Below are 25,694 nucleotides of genomic sequence, written 5' to 3'. Positions count from 1 at the left end.
GAGGGATAGAGGAAAAGAGGGGAAAAAAGGCTATTAGGGCTTTATGGAAATTTAACTTATATAGGAATTAAAAAGTTTTGATATTTAAATTTTTTTAATTCTTATTTCGAGATTTTAAACAAAAACTTAGAAAAGCCATATATATATTTATATGTAAATGGTTATTAAAAATTCCATATTTATAAAAAGAGAAAACCAGTGGAAATTAGAATATATACCCATTTTTTAGATTCTAGTTGAAGAATAGCTTGTGTCCAAAAGTATTACAAAAATAGCCACTTTTTTGTTTAACATTCCTATTATGTCATCTACCTAATTTATTATTTTATTTTATTTTTGTTTTGTTCCTAAATAAAATATTTTCTTCATTATATTAATCTTTAAATTTTATCTATTTCATTTGTTTTTATGAGAAAATGATAAATTATGAAGAATGTAAGAATGGTAATTTGGTCAATTTCATACTAAAAGCGGATTGAAACTTAAAAAAATCAGTTATTTAGGTAAAAATGATTAATTTAAATATCAACCTAGTATTTGTTAAATTTTCCCGTCTAATTAATAATTAAAATTCTACTCACAAAGTAAAGATCGCAAGTTCGAATCCCCATCCCAATATCAAAAGGGAAATTTCACTATTCATACTTAATAATGTCTAATATTACCAAAATATCCTAGCACTATTAATATTTTCAATTTGATGTTAAACATTCCTCTCATACCTAAAATACCCCTCTCATTATATCAAGAATCCTAAAACCTTCTCTTCCTCTCTCTCCCTCTCCTCTCTCTTTCATTCTCACGAAATCCTTCCTAAAACCTACAGATTTGTAAGATTTTCTTGTCGAAATCTTTGTTAGCCATCTCCATTGTCTCCGTGAAGTCACCAATATCAAAGGCAACATCCATTTTGAGGGTTTTTGGATGAAAAAAACCATGGGTAAGAATATTGACTCATCTTATCTGTTGGGTATTGTTTATTTATATTTTTTTAGCTATTTCGAACAGATTTGAGCCTATATTGGTGTGTTTTTTTGGGTTTTTTTAGAGAGAATTCGCGATCTGCATTTTTTTGGGTTTTCTGCAACTTTTTTGCTCGATAGGATCTCGATAACGGTTCGATAGGAGCTCGATAACGGTTCGATAGGGGCTCGATAGTATGTAGACGAAGGTTCTTTTATGTGCTTGATAAGGGTTCGATAAGGGCTCGATGGAAACTCGATAAGGGTTTGATTGGACCATGGAATATTTGGTCTAGTTGTTTTCTCAATATGTTCACGATAGGAGCTCGATAGGGTTCGATGAAGGTTTTGGTTAGGTTTTATGTTTGGTTTAAGAACTTTTAGCTCGATACAAACTCGATAAGAGCTCAATGCAGGCTCGATGCTAACTCGATATAGTTCGATTGAAGCTCGATAATATTCTTTTTTTCATGAATTTCTAAAAAATTGACAGTTTTTTTTAACAATTTCAATGTTTTTTATCTAACACAAGTTCCATTGTTTATGTTTTGTATCCTACAATGGTGTTTGGATTTTTAAGGACCCTCAATGCATGGTGATACCGATGGAGGATACTGTAACGTACTTGCAACTTCTTGACATATTGCACAAGGAACTTAAAGTTGATAAACATATGTATGGTTTGAAATTGGAGGTTCCTTACACATGTGACAACCAACCGTTTACACCCGTTCGTGTTGAAAGTGATCTTGGTGTCTGTGCATTCTTAGGAGTAACATCTAAAGAAAGGTTAGCCTTGTGTGTCACTCGTGTTAAAAAAACTGTCATTGCATATCCATATTCCACTCTCGGACCTAAGGGAGCAGCCAGTACTTTAGGATGTCCTATTGGTGACCTGAAGGAAAACCAGTATGAGTACAACCCTTATGTGAATAATGATTCAGTAGGTGAACATAATGAGGACTCAGGATACGATTCAGAGGCATATTATAGTGCAGAAGTGCCATTTGACATGTCTAATGATTTGCAAGTCGAACAAGTACAAGAACAGCCAGTACGTCCTATTGCATGGGCGAACCCACCAAGTCAAGGATGTTGAACACCTAACACCAGATCTAGTCGTCCTGGTGGAACAGAATATAACAATATAGGGAACATTCCAATATGTTCAACAAAAGATCACAGAAGATGGAGTGCTCCCATGTTTACAAAAGAAGATATCATGGCTTCTAGTCGATCTGAAACACCTTCATCCAGTGTACTGTTGGGAGAACTACACCTTGGGAAGACTTTTGAGAACAAGATGGAATTGAAAACCAAAGAGGCTCTCTTCGCAATGAAGAATAATTTTGAGTTTATGGTTAAGAAGTCTGGTACTGATGTGTTGTATATCACCTGCAAGGATCCTGATTGTGATTGGAGAATAAGGGGGAAAAAAGTAGTGCGATCGGAGATGTTTGAGATCAATGTTTATAATAGTGTACATACTTGCTCACTAGAATTGCGACAGAAAGACCACCATCAAGCAGCACCTTGGATCATTAGGAACCTTATCAAGAACAAATATGCTACTGATGGCACTAGCTACCCCAGCAAACAACATAAAAGAGGATATGAAGAATAATTTTGGGATTGATATGAGTTATATGAAGGCTTGGAGATGCAGAGAGAAGGCAATCGGTTATGTCAGAGGGACACCTGAAGAATCGTACTCCAAGTTACCTTCTTACTTGTACATGCTGCAGTAAAAGAATCCGAGTACAATAACTGATTTTGTTACAGGTGACGGTCGTTTTCTCTGTTTCTTCTCACTTGGAGTTTTTAGAAGGGGATTTACATCATTTCGTCCTATTATATGTGTGGACGACATTTTCTTGAAGTTAAGGTATGGTGGCCACATGTTGTGTGCTGTTGCATTGGATGCGAATAACCACATTTATCCAATTGCGTTCGCGATTGTTGACAGTGAGAATCATAATTCTTAGAAGTATTTCATGATGAAATTGAAGGAGGCCATTGGAGTTGTTGATAATTTGGTTTTTGTATTAGACAGGCATGCTAGCATTATTCATGCTCTTGAGTTGGTCTTCCCTGATGCCTACCACAGTGCATGCTACCATCACATAAGTATGAATGTATTTGCTAAGTTCAAGACTAATCACTATCACAAGAATATGTGGAATGCGGAATATGCATTTCGAAAGTCGAAATTTCACAGTTTCTTCAAAAATATAAAACAAATGGATCCTGCCATAGCTCAATATCTTGAGCGTATTGGCTTCGATAAATGGACTCGTGCTTACTTTCCTGGGAATCGATACAATGTAATGACAAGCAACTACGCTGAAAGTTTCAACAACAAAACCAGAGACGCAAGAACTTTCCCAGTCACTAGTTTTGTGGAATTCATTCATTTCACAACTCATTCATGGTTTGCTGCGCGTCGTGAGGAGGAAGAGAAGTGCACGTCCAAATTAGCAACAATAAATGAGAAAGATGTCTCAGGCATTGCGGATGATACAAGGTACTTGAAAGTCCATCCTCTTGGACAGTTCGAATTTCATGTGGTAAACCCAGAAGGTGATGGTGAGGTGAATTTGATGACCAAATCATGCTCCTGTGGCAAGTTTCAAATAATGGGTTAGCCTTGTGTTCATGGTGTGGATGCAGCCATCCTGCACGGTGTCAACATTTACTCACTGTGTTCCCCATATTACACTACTGAGATGTGGAGGGAGTCTTACAAAGAAACAACTTACCCAACTGGCAACGAGGATGATTGGGAAGTTCCCAAGAACATATAGAAAATGCAAGTTGGGGTTCCCGTTAAAAAAAAACCAGTTGGTCGGCCGAAGAAGAAAAAGGTGGGAAGAAGGAAGACAAACTGCACTCCATCGAATGGCAAAATCATTCGCAAAGAGCGCAAGTGTAGTATGTGTGGTGGTCTTAGCCACAACAGGGCTACATGCAAAGCTAGGCTATAAACTTTTTTTTTCCCATTTGGACTTGTTGTATTAATAACCTAGCTTGTTTTCCCTTCTTTTTTCTTTTATTTTTCTTAGAAGTTATGTTAAGCTCGATTGTAGCTCGACATAAACTCGATGTTAACTCGATAGTAGCTCAATTTGAACTCAATAATATGGTTGTTAGCTTTTAAACTGACTTCAAATTTTAGCTCGATATTAGTTTGATAATGGTTCGATATAGCTCGATAGTAGTTTGATAATGGTTCGATATGGCTCGATATTAGTTCGATAACAACTAGATAATGGACATAAAAATGATATTACTCGATTGAAGCTCGATATTAGTTCGATATAACTTGATATTAGTTCGATAATGTTCGATATAGCTCGATAACAGCCATATAAAAGTTTAAAAAAAAGTGAACATAAAACTACTCATGTGAAGACCCTGTATATATACAATCGTCAAGGTAACAAATTTTGATACCACAAGTCTATGGTCCACTTGTTCCTGAACACCTCTATATTTTCATTGCAGATGGGTCCAATGGAAGGCCGACTATGAGATGATCAATATGCTTGACAACATACACACCATAATCCCTAGTGTAAAAAAAATGTAAACATTAAGTGTACGATACTATAATTTTAGTTAGAAACAAATATAGTATGAAGATGATGTTTGTTACCTTCTCTTTGACTGAGTGAGCTCATGTTACTGTTTGTGACGCCATGTGAACTGATGCGGCCTCGTTCCTACTGCATGAATCTTCAACATCAAGCTATCAGTGGATAATTTACTCTGCATCAACAAAGAAGGAAGAAAAAAGCACCATGGATTCATAATTTCCTCCAGCTTACTAATCACCGAGTTTTCTGAATCATAAACAGTGAGAGTCCAACTAGAAATAGATGCCTCAATGGAAAACCAATGTTGTTGTTCATAGTTCTGGCACCAATATACATCCTCAACTCCTTCCCAAGATGCCAGAAATTGCTGCTCGATGCCGGTCAACATGGACATAACGTCAGAATCTCATGTGTACTTTGTTTTGTTGTTAATTTTCTTGTACTGATCATATCGGGCAGGTATCACTTGTGAGAAATAAATGTTCATCACAACAGCATTCTGGCGATATGTGTTGGGAAAATACTTGCGACGCATACGAAGCATGTGTTCTGCCACATCAATATGCTACAAAGAGAGTATGATATAAATAGTTAGCAAAGACCATCATAAATGGCTAAAAAATAGTGCATAAACGAGTAAATTGAGTTATAATTGAGCACTATCGAGCTTATATCAAACTAATCTCAAACAGTAAACAACAACCCTAGTTTAACACCCCCATCGATCTACTATCGAGCTCCATCGAGCTAATCTCAAACAGTAAACAACAACCCTAGTTTAACACCCCTATCGAGCCACTATCGAGTCATATCGATCTAAATAGCCCCACATCGAGTTCCTATCGAGCTCTCATCAAGCTCATATCGACTCAATAAAAATAGAATTTGTAAAATTAAAAACAAAACATAATTTCTTAACATAGGTATAAAAGGCTTACCCCATCATTGAGCCACGACTGCGGTGTCTTCCATGTCAAAAACCATGCTGGACCATGATTCTCAGTCTTTACATCCCTCGGGGTCTTGTTGGGGATGTCTCCAAGCAGCCACTTGGACACTGCCTTATACTGTTTGCGATCTGGCTTCTTGAGAGGGTCCAGCACCTGTGTAGCCTCATGTGTATCCTCCTCTTCTGGTGCAGTTGCATCAGTGCGAGGTCTTTTCCTCGTGAGATCGGTGTAGTCCTCAAACCAATCTGGCTTGCGTTTTTGGCGTCTAGTCCTCTAAAACCAAACCCTAGCAACATCCTCAGGGTTGACAATAACGACTCTCGGAGTCGCAGCATTAGGTGTCACAATGATGGTAGGAGGCGTGGTTGGATCATCAACATAGTCCAGAGGAATATCCAGTGACTCTGAGTCTGAATCTTCCTTGGAGCCCCTCAGTTTCTCCTTAATAAACGTCAGGATTTGACTGATTGCGCCCAGGATCACTGACTGGTTCTTCAGGAGGGTCTCCTGTCGATCCTCGACTCTGTCCAACCGTTCAATCAACTCGGCGAGCTCAGGTGCTGGGGCTGGTGTTGGTGCTAGGGCTGGTGCTGAGGCTGGGTTGGGGCTGTAGCTGGGGCAACAGGAGGGGTGGGACCTACAACCTCCTCCTCCGGGGCAACATCATCAAATATCTTGGCTGCCTGAGAAACTATCTCGGCGACTTTCGCAAAAGTCGCATCCTCCTCCTCATCTTCCTCCTTGGGATCCTGGCCAAGCCTGGGATAAAGGGGAAGATCTCCCTCTGTCAACGATAAATAATAGTCTATTTCTGCTGGTCAAGGCTTCAACATTGGAAGGACGATCAACTGCAAACAACATAAAACATTTGGTTAACTCAATAATCATAAAAGATAAGCATATAGATAAAAAATAATTGTTTAATGTCAATCAAATATAACTTACATTCTTCTTCGATAACATCGGTGAGATGACAGACTTGGTAAAATCCTTGTTCCTCCGATGCGACCAACTAAGCATCCTCGGGACCATGTTTCCCGAGCGCACAACAAACTCTGTCACAAGCTGCTGGATAGCCTCATTTGCCCAATACTGTAAGGCCAGGGCATAACCATACATACTGTACTTGGACTCTTGCTGCACCTTCGCATCCTTCTTGTTGTCATAGTTGGCATTTTGCTTCACCATGTCCTTCTTACAAGACTGCAATAGCCTCCCATAAGAGTACTTCCCTTATGGATAGTTGAAAAAGTACTCTACGTCCTCAACCATCTTCAGAATATCTCGCCATATGTGCAACTTTCCCTCTATGGCATTTAGAACCCCCTCAACCAACAAACATAGACCAAGCTTGTACACATCTTCCATAATAGTACAAGTCTTGAAAACATGGTCCACCTGTGAGAACTTTACTTTCTCAGCATCATTGAAACACTCCTTTATCAAGCGGTCGCTGAGATTACGCTCTTCCAACTCTTCTAGTGATGAGAAGGTACTGAAATTCAACATCGTCACCAGGGCAAACTCTCCCATGCCAAATCTACAAGACTTCGACCCCAAGAAGAAATGTACTTCATCTTCATTGTTACTGGCGATTTTCCTCAAAAATAGTTGATGCACCAAAACTCCAGAAAAATTAAACTTCGAAGCCAAAAAGAACTGCTTGAAAGGGGATTCCTTAGCCCTTTCTATCAACCCAAGGTCCACAAACCTAGTCTTATTGTGATTTAAAGTGCTACTACCCCGATATGTGACTCGACCAGGAAAGTGATCACTAAACGGAACAAGCAACTTAGGCATCTGCAACAACACATGAAAAAAATTGGTAAGAAACAGAATGTTAAATAGAATCGGGAAAAAATTAAAAAAAAATATCATCAAAAAACTTAAATAAGTTGTCATCAAGCTCTATCGAGCTATAATCGAGCTGTAACATACCCTATCGAGCCACTATCGAGAAACTATCGAGCAATATCAACAACCTAAAACTATAGAGACTATCGAGCCAGTGTCGAGCCTATCGAGAAAAGCAAAATCTTTCTACATAAATAACCATCCAGCAATAATCGAGCCTACTATCGAACCTATCGAGCCCCTTTTATCTAATACCATAGATCCATCGAGCAATTTACACTCATCCTATCAAGCTCCTATAGAGCACTTATCAAACCATTCATGCTGCCCCTATCGAGCCTACTATCAAACTAGTATCGAACCTATCGAGCAACTAGCATGAACCCAGAAAAAAAAATGCACAATATCGACGAACCCATTCCCTTCCACAGATCACAGAGCCCATATTCCAAATGAAAGACTTGTTTTTTGATTAAATAGGGTGTGGGTATTCAAGATCTAACCTTTGATTTGATTGGGAGGAAATCGTGTTGTCGTGGGACATCAGGTTCCAATTGCATTCGTTTGCCGTGGGTCACCTGAGATGCTCTCGACGAGGGTTGGGCTCGATAGAGGCTGGGGCTCGTCACAGGTTGGGGATCGACAGGGCATGGGACTCGACAGGGGTTGGGGTTCGATGGGGTTGGGGCTCGACAGGGGTTGGGTTCGATGGGAAGTTGGGGTTTCTTGTGTGGGAGAGAGAAACCGAGTGTATAGAGAGATGTAAAAAAAATTGGGTAGAAAAATGGGAGGGGTATTTTGGGTAGATGATGAATGTTTAGCATGCAAATAAAATAGTTAATAGTGGAGGTTTTTTTTTTTTTTTTTTAATAATAGACACTATTAAGCATTAATAATGAAATTTTTCGAATTAATACATCCCCAGTATCAAAATTAGAGGAGGTTAGGGATAGGAATAGGATTATCTTATCCCGGCTTGGCATTCCGATGTCGATAACAGAATTCATTCTCCAGGAAGTTCCGCATTGGGACGATGAACTGCTGGCCAGGGCTCGATTTAAGGCTTTCAGTGGCCAAAGGTCGGATTGGCAACCCATCTTTCTTTTCTGGAGAGATCTGATCCTCAACGTCGCTCGCCACTTTCACATTCTCCTCCTCCGACCTTCCCAGGTCTGCTTCTTTTCTTCTTCATAAATATCTCTGCTTTTGGATGATATCCCACCATTTTTGTTTCACTGATGAAGGTAAAGGACTGGTTCAATCGAGGAGGCTTGACCCCATTATGCCTCGACCATGTATTGGTGAGTGAGTTAGCTTTGATCCCACCTTCTTTCTTGCTTTATGTATTTTCGATTATGTTTTTGGTTCAAAAGAGAAAAAGGAAATACACACATGGGTTTCTCTTTTCCATTCAATCTTTTTCTTCAGCTTGTAATGTATAATGAAGGTGATATTGTACCAAGTGAGCAACTTGTGGATCCTACAACCGGGCAACTCTATCAGATTTTCAGAAAAGTAAGAAATTTTATGGTTAGACCCATCACTACTCCTCAACACATCAACACCCAAGATGTTTTCGTTGTCATGTCAGTGTTGAAGGATAAAGCTACCCAGGTTGTCAATCTTTTATCTCAAACTCATTGGACTTGCTCTTGTATTGTTACTATGGGAAGGTTTCGGGAAATATGTGGAGGTACAACAGATGAAGCTTCTGCTCTTTTCAGCTTCCTTTCATCTCAAGGGAAGGCACGCCATCTTTCTGTGAATAGGGGGGATATTATTCAGGTACTTCTAGTTTTACTTCACTATAAACTATAAACTCCTATATGCTTTCTTTAACAACAAGAAGTAATGAATGCACTACAAAAACTTGCCCAAAAAATTTAACTAACAGATGAAAGGCTTGTCACCTACCAAGGCTTAAAATTTAAGGCAACTCTAGGTTTATGAAGTTCTAATATTTTGGCAAATGTTAGTATAGGTTTTAAACTGCTTAGAGCGAATGTTTTATGGTTCCCAATACCTATATATACGTAAACATGCTGTAGCGTTGTCTTTTTCTTTTCGAAGATGTCAAATTATAAAAATAATTTTTTTCCAGGGTGTTAAAGTCTCCCTCTCAAGAACACCTGTTTCTAGTATTTCAAGTTTAGACTGTGATGTTCTGCACTTGATCTGGACTACAGAAAAGCTTGAGCAACAACATCTTGTGATTGACCAACGTTGTGAAAGGTAACTTGTCGTGTATCTTGATTGTGAGATAAATCATGAACGATAAGATGGTTCTTGTTGAAGATTCGAAAGAGTGACTCTACCTCTATTAATACTGACATTGGAAGAAGGAGGTTACATTCATGTGAATGTTGAATGACATGATGATTTTGTGATATATAATTGTTTGAGCAATTAGAGATATTAGGCTCATTCTAGCTGGTAGGAAAGTCTGGTTTATATCGATTAGGCATATTCATTAGAAGAATGTTTGTTGGAACTTGGGTGTTTATTTTTTTGGTGAAGGTGGGTAAAAAGCTAGTTTCGTTTGGTCTCTCACTTTTTTGTTTATAATTTAGGATAAGAAAGAAATGGGCTCTCTTTGTCAATAGCTGTCTTATGCTATGAATGTAGAACCAGTGGATCTTCAAACTTGTGTCTTCTGTTTTCCTTTTTTGTTTGTTTCTTTGGGTCATGGAGTTGAATGTATTCTTTTTACAGGTCCAGAAAATCAGCAATAGCTTCATTAAATTCTGGAAACAAGAATGTGGCTTTGAGACATATGAGGGCACTAAAATTGGCTAATAATAGTAGAGAAAAATGCACTACGCTTTTGAATAGGGTAGAGGAAGTTCTTACTGTAATTGGAAATGCTGAATCCACAAAAAAGGTATAATTGGCATGAAGGTGATCTTTTTATATTAATAAGATTCAGCTGTACTCCACAGTTTTGATTAATGGCTTAACAAGTTTAAGAAGTTGGCTTTTGTTAAGGAAACAAGATCGAATATGGTGGTCTTTTTGGCTTGTGTGTAGGTTACTGAAGCCATCCGAATTGGAGCCCAAGCAATAAAAGAAAATAAGATGAGTGTGGAAGAAGTTCAACATAGTTTAGAAGAACTTGAGGAGAGCATTGATTTACAGAAGCAAGTAGAAAATGCGTTAGGTAGTTTAACTTTTTTTCCCTTTTATCTCAAGTCTTGCTTACTACAAACTGTGCTCTTGTTTTTAATTTCCCTTTTGACTATGGCAGAATCTACACCGTTGTATACATCTGTTGAGGATGAAGATATTGAAGAGGAGTTTAACAAATTAGAGCTGGAGATCGGAAGTGGAGAAGATCCCCATCGACCGATTCCAAAGGTGGTGGCTCACAGTACAGTTGGGGAAACGGAGGGGTTGGAATCGGCCGAATCATTGACCGATCTGTTCTCAAATCTCAAGGTTGCAGATGACCCTTCAAGTAGTACAGTGGATGGGAATATTGCTGCCAAAGAAACAAAAACTCTTGTACTGGAAGCTGCCTAGCTAATCTAACAACTACTCTTTTTAAGGCAAATGTTTGGCTGCCTTAATTAATGCATGTATAGACTACACGTTTCAAATGGGTAAATATTTTGATGTTGTATTTGATTGGTGATATTATAAAATATTGAGAAGTAAAGAAGAAGACTCATCTTATTTTAGTATTACAATTACATAAGAGTACCTACAACAGAAAAAGAAACGTGGAGTTTCTCCATTTCTTGGTTCCCTTAAAAAAGAGGAGACTAACACTTGAAATGAGCAATATGAACATTTTACAATCAAAGCAATATAAAACACTAGTACTAGTTTTGGCACTTTCGGTTGGGTGTTAGAAAGGTCATCATCAGTAAATACCAAATGGTGTTAGTGTTAGTTGTTTTGTGGTGAGTAGTAGTAGTTCATTGGCGTCTGAAATCTTGGAATTTGAGGAGAAGGTGGTACTGGTACATGCCAAGGCATGAATGAAGCTGAAGGCTGTGACGTCTGCGAAACTGAAGATGAAACAGCTGGGAAGCCAAACACCTGAACTCCTAATCGAGAAGCAATGAGTGGTGATACTGGTGCCATTGCCATTGGGGAGAAACAGCTCATCAAATATTGCGCCATCATTGGATTCATAACATTAAGCCCCGCTCCCATCGACATCATCTGTATTCCATTCCACGCAACATATATTATAATATGATCTATGTATAGTTTGTTTATTATTTGTAGAAACTTGAGGCAGACATGTAAATATATTTATAGATGTACCTGTAATTGAAACTGAAGTGTCTTCAGATGATCAATGGCATCGTCAAGTATCGAGGCTTTGTCAACCTTTCACAAACAGATGTAATATTTAGTACTTGACATACTATATAATAATTAATAATACAAATATAACATAAAATTATATGATTGTGTTATATAATGCTCACCTTGTTGCAATTGGGTATGAGAGTTTTTAGGGTGCGTATCCTCTTGTTGATCTTGTCTCTTCGCCTCTGATAATTAGGATATTGCCATATGATTTGTTAGTTTCTTAGTCAAAAAACATAAAAGAAATAAAAGAAAAATATACTAGTCATCTCTAGTTTAAACAAAATAACTAACCTTTTCAGACAAATTATGGAGCTTTGTAGATCTTTTTCTTGAGAGATTATGTTGTAGTTCTTGTTCTTGGTCCTGGTCATGGTCATGGTCTTCGTCTTCATCTTGGTCAAGAGTAGTAGTAGTAGCAGTACTGTGATGCCGTCGTCCATTATGCGTCATGGGTAGGTGATCATGATGGTCATTTGAAGCTCCCACCGAATTTAAAGAGGGAACGAGTGCAGCATCTTCTTGGTTTTGGGGGTAGTCATAGTCGTAGTAGGTTTGATGGGGTTGATCCAAAGTAGGGTTTTGGCGGTCATCATGATCATCAGGGACCAAGCACATAGAATTATCATGAGCTGGCTGTACTGGCCGCTTATTGTTCACTATCTTCATCGGTGGTTGCAGATCACGGTCATGGTCATCTTGAAAAGTACTGCTAGATTTGTTCAAGCAGTCCTTAAGTAGTACTGGCCTAGCTCGATGATGATCTTCACCACCATTAGAAGCTAACTTATTACACTGCTTTGGTGATGAGAATAGCTCAAACACGTTCCTTGTGGGAGTAGTATTAGGCTGGTGATTATCCTGATAGCAGTAGTTATTAGTGGTATGAGTACGAAGGCTGCCTCTCTTCTTAGAAAGCGTATGGCCTTGGGATGATGAGTTGTCGTTGTAGTCTCCACCAGCAACAGCAGCAGCAGCAGTAGTACTACTGTTACTATTCCTTTGGCTTAACATGAAGGTGGATGGAGGACGTCGTCTAACGATCTCATCATTTTCCCATGCCAATTCTACAAAACCACTATCCATCTTCCACAACCTATATATCCACACATTCATATCATTAAATCATCATCACTACTACTATTGTTACTTCTAATATATAACCCTAATATATATAACCCTAAGAACGTACAAAAAATTTCATGATACATATGTATACGAGTGTGTGTGTTTGTGCATGTATAAGTAGAACTATCATCTTATATAAACATATATTTTGTTGTTAATTAGCCACGGAGTTCTAGGACAGGATAGATAACTAAACTAAACAAAAATAAGCATAATTCGACAAATATAATGTCCTAATTGGAGTTGTGAGCGTATTGTTGTTGTTATTCCAAATTAGGTATATATGTTGATTTGATTTGTAATACACACCTCTTCTTCTTCTTGTATCAGATTGAGCCGCAGATCTGAACGTTGGGTACCTAGTTATGCCTTATTGTAACTAATGCCTCTTGTGGAGGGAGAGAATAGAGAGAGAGAATTCTGCTGATATCATAATAGTCAACCAAAAGCCGAAGGGTATAGACTTCATTTATAACCCCATTAATTACTGCCTGGGTTGCCAATACCACACATGGAACTAACATCGTCCACAAATTTTAGCAAGGACCTCACCTCACCCTAGTTACTCGTTTGATATTTTATTGATTATTATTGCTATCATTATGGTGCATGTCACATCTTACGGGTGTCCACAATTCGAAAGTGGGGTCAGGACCCATATAAATATTTTGGCATTAAACTAAATTTCCTTCATTTTTTTTTTCAAAAAAGCAAATGAGTGCATAAATTTGGAATGGATGGGTAACTACATTAGTTGGTTTCGTTTCCAAAATAAACTCATTATAAATCCAAAAAATAAAAAAAAAATTGTTTTGTGAGGATGGATGTGTGTGGGGGTTGAAGGTGAACCACGAAATTGTAAAGAGTTCTTTAGAGATGAAGCGTAAGGATTTGGGCCACGTATGTGTATAAGAAGAAGAATGAAATATTCAAATATGCATGGTGTGTGGTGTGTGGTGTGTGGTGTGGGACTTGACCGAGACCTGAGTGGCAAGAGGCATCGTACGTTCAAAAGTAGTGTTGAGATGAGATGAGAAAGATGGATTATGGGAATCTTATAAAGATTGGATGAATCACGTGGGTCTTAACCCCACCACCACCCACCCAATCCCCTCCGCCCGGACGGATTCTTTGTCCACATCTAATTTCCTCTCCTTCTCCTTGTGGGGTCGAATTCACATTTGTTGTCTAATCTTCAAGGCTTAGTTAGTCTCCCAACCAATCACACATCTATTTAACTATGAAAATAATTAAACTGTCACATTATATAATATATATATATATGTACATACAAGCAAACAAATGAGTATTAAATTTTTACACATTAACATAATAGTTTTCAAATATATTCGATGCATATTTTATATCCACGAGTTAGGATTATTTATGTCGAAAAAGAAAGTGTAGTATCTATCCTAATTAAATGGATATTTAAAACACAATTTGAATTTCGAATGCAAATGAGAATCTTGTGGGACATGTGGAGGTCCCTCACATCAAATAGCAGTCCCAATCATGGGAAGAGACCCCAATACCCAAACCCAAGAAAAAATAGTCCTCACTTCACGTGTCTCTCCCGTGTCATTCAGGTGACCCTGCGTTTTTGTGTCCCTTTAACCCTACTCTTCCTCTTTTGTTCAACTAACAGACAATAAGCGAAAACGACCCAAGCTTAAAAATAACCTAACAAAACCAAGAAAATATATTCATTTTATGCTAATAATAGTAAAATACATCATTATTGTAGCTTACTAGCTAGCTGCTACATATAGAGAATGTGTTCCTTCCCTCCTATTTCACAACCTCAGATTGGATAAGTAGGGACCAATCAATCGGTGCCATCCAAATGTTGACACTCCAACACTCGTTAGGTATGGACTCGCTTGACAATCTATGGGTTCTCTTACTCTAAACACACTACTACTACTACGTAGGCACTAAATATACTGCTGTTTAATATGAGGTCGAGATGAACAAACAAGTCCTATAATGAAATGAATGACTCTTATCCATCTGCCTGCCCGCGCTGCAATTGTTACTCTCCTCATTCGAGACAAATAAATGCATATCAATACTATGTATAACAATAAGATTCCAATTTCACTTTGTGGACCATTTCAGGGAAGGACCCAGTTTTTACATTGAGTTGTATAATCAGAAACAAACAAGAGATGAGAGTTTCTTTGTACCACCTTCTTGGTTACCACTTATCTGTACAGATTGATGATCCTTGTGCCCACTTACGAAAGGATCCCCTCTTTCAAACACAAAGCTACAATCTGTTTCAACTGAAGCATCTTTTCCCGCCCAAACTGCACTCAATTGGAATTATCACAAGTTATGTTTACAAAGACAGAAATTGTCTCAGCAATAAAAGTGATTACATTAATTTAAGATAAGCAGAATATCCAGTGCTAAATTAAGACTACAGTATCTAATTTCTCGACTTCTTTTCAGAGCAAGGTCTAATAAGTTAAAAAAAAAACTTGCCTCGTGTGTCGCTGTGATTTTCCTTTCCGCTTCATTTAATAGGGTTTGGATTGCCTCTTCCACTTGCAACATAAGCTTTAGATGTGATTTTTCTGTAAATAGAGAATAGTACCAGAATTCAGTATAAAATTAGTTTGCAATACAGTATTACTTACAAGCAATGAAATCCAGGTTATAATGTTCCAGTGAAAGACATAAATGAACGTACGCCACAAACTACATGGATGGGATGGCTTCAGAATTCTTAAAAATAAAAAATAAAAGGTGAACATTTCCTCTGTGCTTGGATGGGAAAGTTTTTATCTCGGTAAAAGCTCTTATTAACATAGGTGATGTAGACAAACTAAATTATAATTTGTCAGCTTCTTCGTGACATAACAGAGAGTACTTCTATTTCCTAGGGGGATCCAGGTACCCCCAAATGCATCAAGCACAAAGAAGTGATATCATGTCTACTTGCATATGTTTTTATCTGTAGCAAATGGTAATATAGGTACCACTCCCATTCCTATCTGCCATCTCAAACTAGTACAACGCTGAAAAATGAATGGATAAGCTCAACAAGACTAAATTTTGTACATCCAACTCAAACTATCATACAAACAGTAAATGATTGATGCCATGCTAGCTGCACTCCTAAACCAGAAATTCATTGAATCATCTGCTCGAGCTGATTCTCACTTTTTTATGTAAGCACTTTTTATATTACTAGCGTATGGCTTATAGACACAGTTTTGGCTATATGAGTAAATATGCAAGTATGAAGAAATGATAGTTGACATACTTCGCTTCTCCATGGTTTCTTTCAACTCTAGATGATCTGTTTCCAGCTCTTCAAATGAGCTTTTGCAGTCCTCCAGATATTGATTGATCTGTTCCTTGAACCTTTCACAAATCAATTGCAATTTTTCCTGTTGCTCTGCAAAATAGTAGGAGTTAAAAGCCTCGTTATTTGTTTCAACAAGGGGAAAACCTCACCCATTTAGTCACACAACATTGAGTCTCAAATTGCACTGACAACGAAATTTAAATCATTAATACAGCTTATACAAGGGATACTGAGATTACTTTAATTCCAACAGCAAGTGATGAAGATTGCTTTAGTGAGGGAGCACCTTAAAATCGTGGTCCTCTAGCAACAAAAGTGAAGGCATCTCAACTTGTTTATTTTCTTTTTTAAGGGGGAAAAGAAATCCCCAGTTAATTTCTAAATTCACCTCACTAGCTCAAAAAGCATAAAGTTTGGACATTCTACTTTAAACTCTAAGAACCCATCCTATGATACCAAATATTTTTAGGTGTGGTGGGACGTGGGAGACAGTTGGAATGAATTATGATGCTACATGGATCGGTCATCTACATATTCAAATATTCTCTGAAACTACATGAATCCCGGAACTATACGTGTTAATTTCTAAGTATAACTTCTAATTAGTTGAAAAATCTGTAGGGAATATCACTACACTACACCAGATGATATTCACCACTTTTCTTAAAATGACAGTCAACCGTTCAGAACTTTGTCCTAGGCCTACATATCAGAAACATTATTTTCAAGCAAAGAGGGAGCTTCTAAAACTGATACTGGATCATAAAATAGTGAGGACAACCAAACCAAAAACAGAAAAATCAAAATCAAAATCATAATTGTTAGGAGATGAGGAAAAACTAGGTCAAGTTAGCTTACCTTCAAATCTTGTATCCATCCGTTTTCTTTTTAATGTACTAACGCTTTTCAGCTTCCCCCTGAAATATCATTAAGAGCATACTTAGGAAAACATCTTCTATTGCTATGCAGATACTGCTGAAAGTACTTACATATCCGTTTGAATCTGAGACTCCACATTGTGCAATCGCAAATGGATATCTTCTACTACAGACATCAAAATTTCAGAGGATTTCTTGCTAGTCACTGATTTGATTTTGCTTTTAAGTTTTTGTAACTCCAATGCGAACATTTCAAGAGCCCTGAAACATTGTGAAGTGAATCAACAAAACCAAAATAGATGTCTCTTATCAAGTTGGCAGAACGAAGATAAAACCTAGCTAGCCCGTCCTCTTGGCCGTGCTCTTGTTCCGGTATCCAATTACTTTCTCCCCTCCCTGCCAAATTGTACCAAGATGAGATGAATTGCTTTTGCCATGTGTATATGGTAATAGGTGAAAAAAATTAAAAATGGGGAAAACGAATATACAAACACATAAAAATTGACCTTTAATAGAGGGTGATCTAGTAATGACATCATCTAATTGAACATTAGTTTCAACGCTACGGAGCTTTTCAGCTGAACGAAACAAGAACTTCATTTTTTTGGCAGTACTTGTTTCTGGAAGCAATGAGTTTCTTTCTCTGCAACCTGCACAAGATAATAACAGTCATAAGTGAACCTGATCACACACATAAACTTCAGAGTCGATCTTTGAACCCCATTGAGAATATCTTCTTACAGTGAAAAGAACTATTTCAGATAAACGTTTCAAGCTTCACATGTAAATAGTAATGACGAGATGCGGATAATGATCCTATAAAAGCTATAACAGGTTAGCAAGCTGAAAAGACATTGCATAAGGCTGCAGTGTTTGGGATAACTCCTATGATCAACAAAACTAATACAAATCTTTTATGTTTAACAAAACATCGAGGTTCTTATACTCTTCTTCGCATGTTAGCACCAAGGAGGTGAATAAGAGAACATGACAAGCTAACTTATTTTGAAATAAATTGTATAGGAGAGATACATATGTATATAAATATATATATATAATTGTAGCATTCATTGTACTACAATTAAAACAAGCCTCTGCAAGGAACATACGGTCAAATTTATCATTAATCGGTGAACCTTCTTCAGAACTCGCTGAGCGTGTATCTTCAGTTGATGATTCAGAGAGAGGAGTTTCTTCATATTTCTCTTTGACTTTATTTGATGCTTTTCTGGTGGGAAAACCCTTAAGCTTCTCCGTACTAACCTGAAGTTCAATAAGGAAATACAGAAAGCCAGAACACAAAGCCTCAATTTAAAAACAGGAACACTACAGACATATCTTAGTAGGAACGTTAACTTAACCAAGGATACTGAAGGTTCTATCAGTTGATCGTCAGAACAGTCAAATGTTTTACTTTGCAGAACCCTGAAGCTACGAATTTCTCCCATTTTGTCCGAATTGGGCATTGAGCTGAGGGAAGAACTTGATATAGGTGCATTAATTCCAAATGTTGGACTTCGAAACCCATCTTGTAGGTTTACAACATTCCTTACAACTGGACTACCAACATTTTCTTGGCGCTTCATTGAGGGCGTACCAATGTCTTTGTGTTGATCTCTGCTATCTGGACTCACAAAATCCCCATACTGATTGTCTCTGTTGTCTATCAGAGGTGAATTGTTTGAGATATTCTTCTTCACTCCAAGATAGTCTCTTTCTTTCTCAGGTTCGAAACTATTGTTATCTCTAATTTTACCAAATGAAGATGTTTTTTGAGCAGGTGGTGATGTTTCACTCCTATGTGATACTTCTTGAATCTTTTCTGCTATATCCTTTTCGTGAAATAAAGTACGTGGCTCAACTCTGAAACTCTTCTTATCACTTTTCTTTTGTGTAAACATGGAGGAACTACCTCCAACAGTACTTAGTCTTCTGGGAAATTTATCTTCGCAAGGGGAAATGTTCTTTTCTTGGTGTTTCAGTTTGCAACCAGGGAGCTGACCACTCTTTTTAGTTTTCTTTTGCGCCTTGGCTGGAGCCCTCTTCCTTGTCGAAGAACGAGTCACAGGTCTCTTGATCCTATAATCAGAGTCAGAATCAGTTTCTATTGTATCCGAATTCTGTTTACGCTTGGATAGTGCATCACCTATCTTATTTAATGTATGTTCTCTGTTTCCACGACTCTGTCCAGGCTTGGATAGTGTATCACCTATCTTATTAAATGTCTGCTCTCTGTTTTCACGATTCTGTCTAGCCTTGGATGGTGTATCACCTGTCTTATCAAATGTCTGTTCTCTGTTTTCACGACTCTGTGTAGGCTTGGATAATGCATCACCTATCTTATCAAATGTCTGTTCTCTGTTTTCTGGACTCTGTCTATGATTATCAACTGCATCACCCATTTCATCAAATGCTTGCTCTTGATTTATACAATTGACACCTAAATCACGAGTTGGAGAATTAGGAGACTGCTCATTAGGGGTTGAAACAGCTCCCAATATCTCCTGGAGCTTCAGTCGTAGACTTTCAGTTTTTCCATTTGCATTCGCTTTGTCCTCGATCACCTTTTTATCTGATTTCGAAACATTCGGCACCGTTGCAAAGGTAAACTCCGGCACACCCTCTGTGGATCCGTCCCTCCTTCCCTTCCTTTCATATGTGACCCCATTAAACTTCTTACTGGCTGGTGAATTAGAAATCCGTTCTGTGCAAAGAATAGTCTCAGAAGTGGTTGCTTTGGGGAAGAAGTTTCTTGTGTTAATCCATGGGGATTTCACCGGCTCTATTGCTTCAGTCTGTTTAGTTTTCTGGGGAGCTGTCGTTTCTTCGATCTTACTTTTTCCTTTTGCAGACTTCCTAAAATCAGAACCAGACTTTACCCTTTCAGCATTCAGATTTGCAATATCTCCATCCTTTGAAGCATTCTTCTGTAATGAATCTACCAAAATCCCAATTGATATCTTTCTGGACTGACTCGATGGTTGATTATTACTTCCTAAACTCCAGTAATGGATCGTTGGATCCTGAAATTGTCAAATTTGATTAAAATTGCAATGACTGCAGCAGAGTCTGCAAGCACGTATGTGGCAGCAAATGTAAACTAAGAAAAAGTACTGAAATGAGTAAAGGATTCTTTGCGGCGAATCAAAGAATACTAATACGTAATTGTTTACTCCTACTTACATCTCGCAATTTCTGTGAGTCAACCTCCATCCTTGCGATTCAGCAGGGAAGATGAAACCAAGAATCACGATGGCAGCTCTAACCTGAAGAGTAGGGCCAAAATTTACTGCAGCTGAAGATAAAATGAAAAAGGAGCTAGCTAGTTCCAAAGCTCAATATTGTTTCAGAAGAACAAAGGGGCTAAAAACAAGAACGGTCCGTGATCTCATTTCCCCTTGAATTAGGAAAGTTTTCATTCTTACAGAAAATATGAAAACCCCCTTCAAAAGAATAGAACACGAAGCATGATATGCAGACATATACTCAAAAATATTTATCAGCTGCAACTCACATTTACTTAATTCCAACGAAAATCACGAAAAGAGTTATGGTAATTTGAACGATACTAACCGTTTGTTCATAGACGTAGCTCAGAACATTCATGATTTTCTTAATTAGAACTTCATCAACGATGATCAGAATTAGATATCATAAATTCAAATATAGATGAAACCCTGATTATGAGTATAATCTTATATAAATATATACAGGTAAGTTCAAATTTACTTCTCTAACTGGAAACGAAATCGATACACATAGAATAGAGAATCATTGATAGAGTCGAGATCCGAAAATGAAGTTGTATAAAATCAAATAAAAGAGAGTAGAAAACAGTAGCTGAAAATCAATGGAAAGCCAAAATTAAAGAAGCGTGATGAGTAGAAAAGAACAATGGCTTACAGGCGGTGATCATGGATAAGCTCGTCGTTTCAGTTCTTGAGAGAGAGAGAGATTGCGTGTGTGTGTTTGAAATGGAATTGAGCTGAGAAGAGCAAATGATGAAAAGGCGGGAAATAAGAAGCTGCAATGTAACTTCTTTGTGTTGCTCCCTCTTCTTCACACGATCATAAATACCATATTGCCCCTACACTCTCTTTCCCCTTTTTTTTTCTTTTTTCTTCTTCTTTTGGGAGTGAAATATCATCCAATACTATGGGTTTTCCAATTTTATGGATTTGAGTCTTCCAAAAACGTGTTTTATTATTTTTTATATTTTAAAAGTTTTTTGGCTATAACTATTTTAATTAAAAATATTTGTTTTAAATAACATTATTGTTTTAATTATTTTAGGTTATTTTTTATATTTTGAAATTTCAATTATTTTTTATAATTTAAAATTAATTTATTTTAATTTTTGTTTACCCAGTTTTTCAGAAACTACAAATATATCGAGAAATAAGAGCTAGAAAGAAAGGCAAAAAAATGAACAAGATCACAGTTTTTACGTGGTTGGGACGTTAATGAGTCTTAGTCCACGAGTCACTAGTATTGAACTTTAGATAGTTTAACAATGGATGTTTTTTGCAAGCTCAGCAGCGTTTATGCGTACATAAGAAAATCGGATCCCTGCTATAATGTACAAATGACCCTATTTATAGGTGGTCATGTAGCTTGGTCGAACTAATTCGAGCTCAATAGGGATATAATCATAAGTGTTCTCTAACAGAGCTATAATACAAGAGTGTAACATGATTACAGGTTGTTAATCTAGGCCCACTGGGCCGGCTTAAGCGTAGTAGAGCCTTACAGATGCTAGGGAATTCTGGGGACAGGATTTATCAAAATAGTGGCAGTACTGATCCCTAGAAACATTGTACGTTCTGTGTGTATCCCCTTTTGTAGGTTAGTTAGGGAGACCAACTGCCGGATTTCTCGGGGACACGTCAGCTGCATGAAGAGTTGGTCTTGATCTACCAGGACATATGGTCCGAGATCATTTACCGAGGTTCATGTTTGTTTACTCAGGCTTGGGGTCATCTACCAAGATCCGAGTTCTTCTACCAAGATGAATATCAACTAGCGATGACGGATCGTAGGAAAGATCCTGGTAGCGAGTTGGATCGAGATGATGAACTCGGAAACTTCATCTGGATCCCACATGGTGGGATCCGTCCCTTGGAATGGACCGTCTACCACAACGATCTAAACTCGGAGGGTGGAGATTGAGCGAGTCCATAAAGTTGGTTCGGGCCTATGTCTCAGGTTCGGGCTCTTTACCATACGATTATTCGCTAGTTGTTGAACCTAAGACGGGTCTGGGCCTCCGGGCCCCTGGTTGCTCAGTATTCGCTGGGCCTTGACCTCTCTTGAGGGCCTATGAGGCCCACTTGTCAATGCCACGAGTTCAAGGTGGAAAATATGGACAATATTTACCCCCCAAGTCTTCGTCTGTGTTTGCATGGTGGAGACTTGCCTACTTCATCCCAGATCAATCACCTGACTTCTGGTTAATTTACCTAAGCCCCAGTTCATTTACTGGAGTCTCGGTTCGTTTACCTAAGTCTCGGTTCGTTTACTTGAGGGCTAACTGGTTAATTTCCAACCTTTCGAATTCCCACTGACCTAGGCACGTGTCTCTAGGTAAATGGTACATTTGCGCCACTAGCACCCAAATAACTTGGGGAAAATCCCTTGATGTCCTGGGTCACTAATGGATGTTAGCGCTTTCTCGAAGCATCCCGTCTAGACGAAAATGTGCTTTTAGCACTCGAGTGGGATGTTTAATGTTTCTGCATTGTCCGGAACCGTCGAATGAGGATTGTCTTGGGATTTTCAATGCAGACCGTTGGATGAAAGAGGCGCGGTCGAGCATTGACGAATCCAAGATTTAGCACTTGATTGGGCTAGTTAATGCGCCTGTGCTATCCGGAACCGTCGGATGTGGATCTTTTGGGGGTATTCCATGTGGACCGTTGGATCGAACAAGAAGTTTTTCTCCTATAAATACCCCAGAGGGCTCATTTCCTCACTTTTTACCGATTCTAAACTTTCAAACCAGAGAACAGAGAGCTAAAATTCTGAATGTTCAAAATCGCAAACGAACTTTTCCGACGTCTACTGCATTTTCAAGCCCACCTATGTCCAATGGAGATACCCTTCGTTCATCAATAAGACGACTTCGCCCCGGACGACCCTTCTGCAAACATTGACGAGTTGTTCTACCGCCTCCTCAAGTTCAAGACTGAGTTTTTGTCGGCGTTCTCGCATGTACATCAACATATCCCAAGTTCAAGTCTCTTCAGTAAGTTTTCTGGTCAATTCCTTATTTTCCTTCATTATTCTTTATTATCATATTGCTTCTGCGACCATGCGGCATTTAGGACCGCGACCACCGTGTAGGGTGGTTTTAGGTAGTGGTAGTGATGAATAATAAGGAACTTTCTAAGTGACACTTCCTTCCGTAGATAAATTGGTCGATGGAGTGGGTTGGACTGCTCTGAATCATCGAACTCGGACGCCTCAAAACCGTCCGGGTGAATTAGTTTCCTTTTGCAATAATATTTAGCCTTTAGTTCCCGACTCATGCTCCTAGGAACTTAATTGTTCCCGGATCTGTGTCTGGAGGGAACCTCTTCGACCAGTTTAGGAGAATCCTCATACCTTAACCAATTTTTCGGTTTTGGTGCTGACTACTTGGCTCTTCCTTTTCTTGTCACTTCCAGGTATTTGATCATGGGTCGTGGCATCACCCTACACCCGAAAGATGTAGTAAACTCGGGCCCCGTTATCCTGGAGGGGCAGAACCTTCCCACTGGCAACACGTGGGAATGGACGCGGAGGTAAACGAGTTTCGGAACTATCGAATGTTGAACGAGCTGGAGAAATCCTTTGTGATAGAGTCGACTACAGGGCTTTTCTTCAATAGGCTAGCTTGGAAAGAAGAGAAGGCCCATACTGGAGTGGGCATATTCGGGGCCTGGAGCACAGGCGACATTAGTGCGGGAGCCATTCTCCCGCTTCACTACTACTTCGCGTGATTTCTCAAATTCGTGGGGATCACGTCGTTCCAACTCCTGCCCCAGGCGTACAAGTTGTTTATGGGGTGGCTTGTAATGAGATCCCAGAGGCCACCCCCGTGGAGGTGTTGCACTACTATCGGTTGGAGCCGCAATTGAACTCCAAGGATAAAACACAGGATGGGTTTTATCGGTTAAAGAGCCGTGGTGGCAGTCCGGCTCCATACAGCTCCTGGAAACATCCCCTAGATGTCAAACGCTACTGGTTTATGACATCTGAGTTCCTTCTAGAGAAGAACTCCACTTTGGTGCTGGACTTTCAGCGAGTGGGTAAGTTATCCTTTCCCGTTCTGTGTCTCCTCCTTTGTTTTATTTATTGAATACTCACATTCCTGTGAACAGGTCAGTATGCTCAAACCTGGTTAACCAAGTTCATCTTTGACAGGAAGAAGATATATGTCACCACCAATGTCGAAGGTCTATACGTGGGGGGCTTCGTGACCACGGAGAATCTTCAACTGACCAGATTGATTGCCGCCCATCAGTCGATAGACGCCCCCAACCTTCGAGGATTACAATGCGAGAGGGACTCTGCCCTGAGGGAAGAATTGGCCCTCATTCACATTAAGGCGGTGGAGGTCGCGGTCAAGGTGAACGCGGAGAGGCTGAATGCAAAGTGGGTGCGCCTTGCGGAGTAGGCCGAATCCGAGGAGTTGGATGCCTTGCTCGAGGGGAGGCAGCCCAACACTAAAGCTCCTAGGGCCAACATCTCGGGGCAAGGTAAAACGCCTCCATTTTTTACTTATGCCCCTCATACTGAGGGATTTGTTAGGAATAAGCAACAGTATCGGGATTATTTGACCAGGACTGCTAGCAACGTGGGGCTTCCTTGCCCCATTGCCGTGGACATGCTGACCCTCATGCATTCGTTCTGGTTCCTTCAATATGGTAGCTTTTTGGACTTGGATGACATGGGGGATCAAATTCATGCTTTTTCCGTAGGAGAACTAAGTCGGGCCTATTCCATAGATAAGGGTTCGTCCCAAAGGACTTAGACTTGCATGTTTATTCTTAGTTTAGGTGAACCGGAAATGTCTGATCTCGTGGCCAAGATGAAGGAACTGATTGAGGCCAGGGTTGCTATGGCCAAGGCATCAGCGAATAAGGTCGCCATGGGCCCAACCAAGAAGAAGATCTTTGATCTGATACTCGGGAGCTCAGAACCGGCCACGGGGGCTTCAGAGGGAGTTCAAGCTGCCTCCTTGGCCCTTATGGTGCCTGTTGAGCAGCATCTATCCCATCCTGCTCCTAACCAAATCATAAACTTGGAGCAGGAGCCTTCGGTAAGAGGCCGGGAAAATAAAAGGAAGACGGACTTTGTTGTCGTGGCGTTCGCAAAGCAAGCCAAGATGAAGGACTTCACTGTAATTAAGGAACATTCTTTTGGTGAAAGTCTCACTATCACGTCGGAGCTCCCGGGTGCTCCCATGCTTCCCATCAACCCGGACCTTCCTGGGGAAGGGGAGTCAATCGTCTTGGAGGAAAGGATGAAGATGGTATCCCTGGTCTAGGACGAGGGGCGCGACAAATGGGACGAGGTGGCCCGGGCCCTGATCATTCGTCAAAAAGTGGAGTTCTCCAGATGTCCAAAGGCCTTTAATGCTCCCCAACAGATTTTGGATTGGTTGGGAGTCGAGATTGGATTTTGGCCTAGGTTGAGGCAGGATG

The 25,694-nt window shown here is 39.2% G+C and overlaps 3 protein-coding genes and 1 long non-coding RNA gene across 6 annotated transcripts; 1 reads left to right on the top strand and 3 right to left on the bottom strand.

The window, feature by feature from the left end:
* Positions 1-3,959: 3,959 nt before the first annotated feature.
* LOC133791015 (uncharacterized) lies at positions 3,960-8,290 on the bottom strand. Its single transcript, XR_009874103.1, has 4 exons — positions 6,454-8,290; positions 5,497-6,356; positions 4,618-5,123; positions 3,960-4,531 (listed from the first exon to the last, which is right to left on the bottom strand). It is a non-coding gene; the product is annotated as an uncharacterized LOC133791015 (long non-coding RNA).
* LOC133790988 (uncharacterized) lies at positions 8,290-11,023 on the top strand. Of its 3 annotated transcripts, XM_062228869.1 has the most exons (8): positions 8,290-8,532; positions 8,607-8,663; positions 8,810-8,877; positions 9,036-9,147; positions 9,464-9,594; positions 10,075-10,243; positions 10,390-10,519; positions 10,607-11,023. In XM_062228869.1, exons 1-8 carry the CDS (start codon positions 8,350-8,352, stop codon positions 10,879-10,881), a joined length of 1,125 nt encoding a protein of 374 aa, XP_062084853.1. In that variant the 5' UTR covers positions 8,290-8,349; the 3' UTR covers positions 10,882-11,023. The 3 variants fall into 3 exon arrangements, with proteins under 3 accessions (XP_062084853.1, XP_062084844.1, XP_062084861.1); XM_062228860.1 differs by having other exon boundaries at positions 8,791-9,147; XM_062228877.1 differs by having other exon boundaries at positions 8,375-8,532; positions 8,810-9,147.
* LOC133791005 (transcription factor PIF3-like) lies at positions 11,014-13,330 on the bottom strand. The gene is made up of 5 exons (XM_062228889.1): positions 13,120-13,330; positions 11,977-12,778; positions 11,802-11,867; positions 11,635-11,700; positions 11,014-11,529 (listed from the first exon to the last, which is right to left on the bottom strand). Exons 2-5 carry the CDS (start codon positions 12,766-12,768, stop codon positions 11,251-11,253), a joined length of 1,203 nt encoding a protein of 400 aa, XP_062084873.1. The 5' UTR covers positions 12,769-12,778; positions 13,120-13,330; the 3' UTR covers positions 11,014-11,250.
* A 1,169-nt stretch (positions 13,331-14,499) lies between these two features.
* LOC133790981 (meiosis-specific protein ASY3) lies at positions 14,500-21,262 on the bottom strand. The gene is made up of 11 exons (XM_062228848.1): positions 20,911-21,262; positions 20,191-20,273; positions 18,378-20,030; positions 18,117-18,270; positions 17,514-17,657; positions 17,343-17,403; positions 17,119-17,268; positions 16,988-17,046; positions 16,085-16,219; positions 15,301-15,392; positions 14,500-15,122 (listed from the first exon to the last, which is right to left on the bottom strand). Exons 2-11 carry the CDS (start codon positions 20,218-20,220, stop codon positions 15,051-15,053), a joined length of 2,550 nt encoding a protein of 849 aa, XP_062084832.1. The 5' UTR covers positions 20,221-20,273; positions 20,911-21,262; the 3' UTR covers positions 14,500-15,050.
* Positions 21,263-25,694: the final 4,432 nt, after the last annotated feature.

The sequence above is a fragment of the Humulus lupulus genome, chromosome 1 (assembly GCF_963169125.1).
Source record: "Humulus lupulus chromosome 1, drHumLupu1.1, whole genome shotgun sequence".
In the NCBI taxonomy this organism is placed as follows: Eukaryota; Viridiplantae; Streptophyta; class Magnoliopsida; order Rosales; family Cannabaceae; genus Humulus; species Humulus lupulus.
Note: the sequence above shows the minus strand (reverse complement) of the source record. Positions and strands in the feature narration are given on the sequence as shown.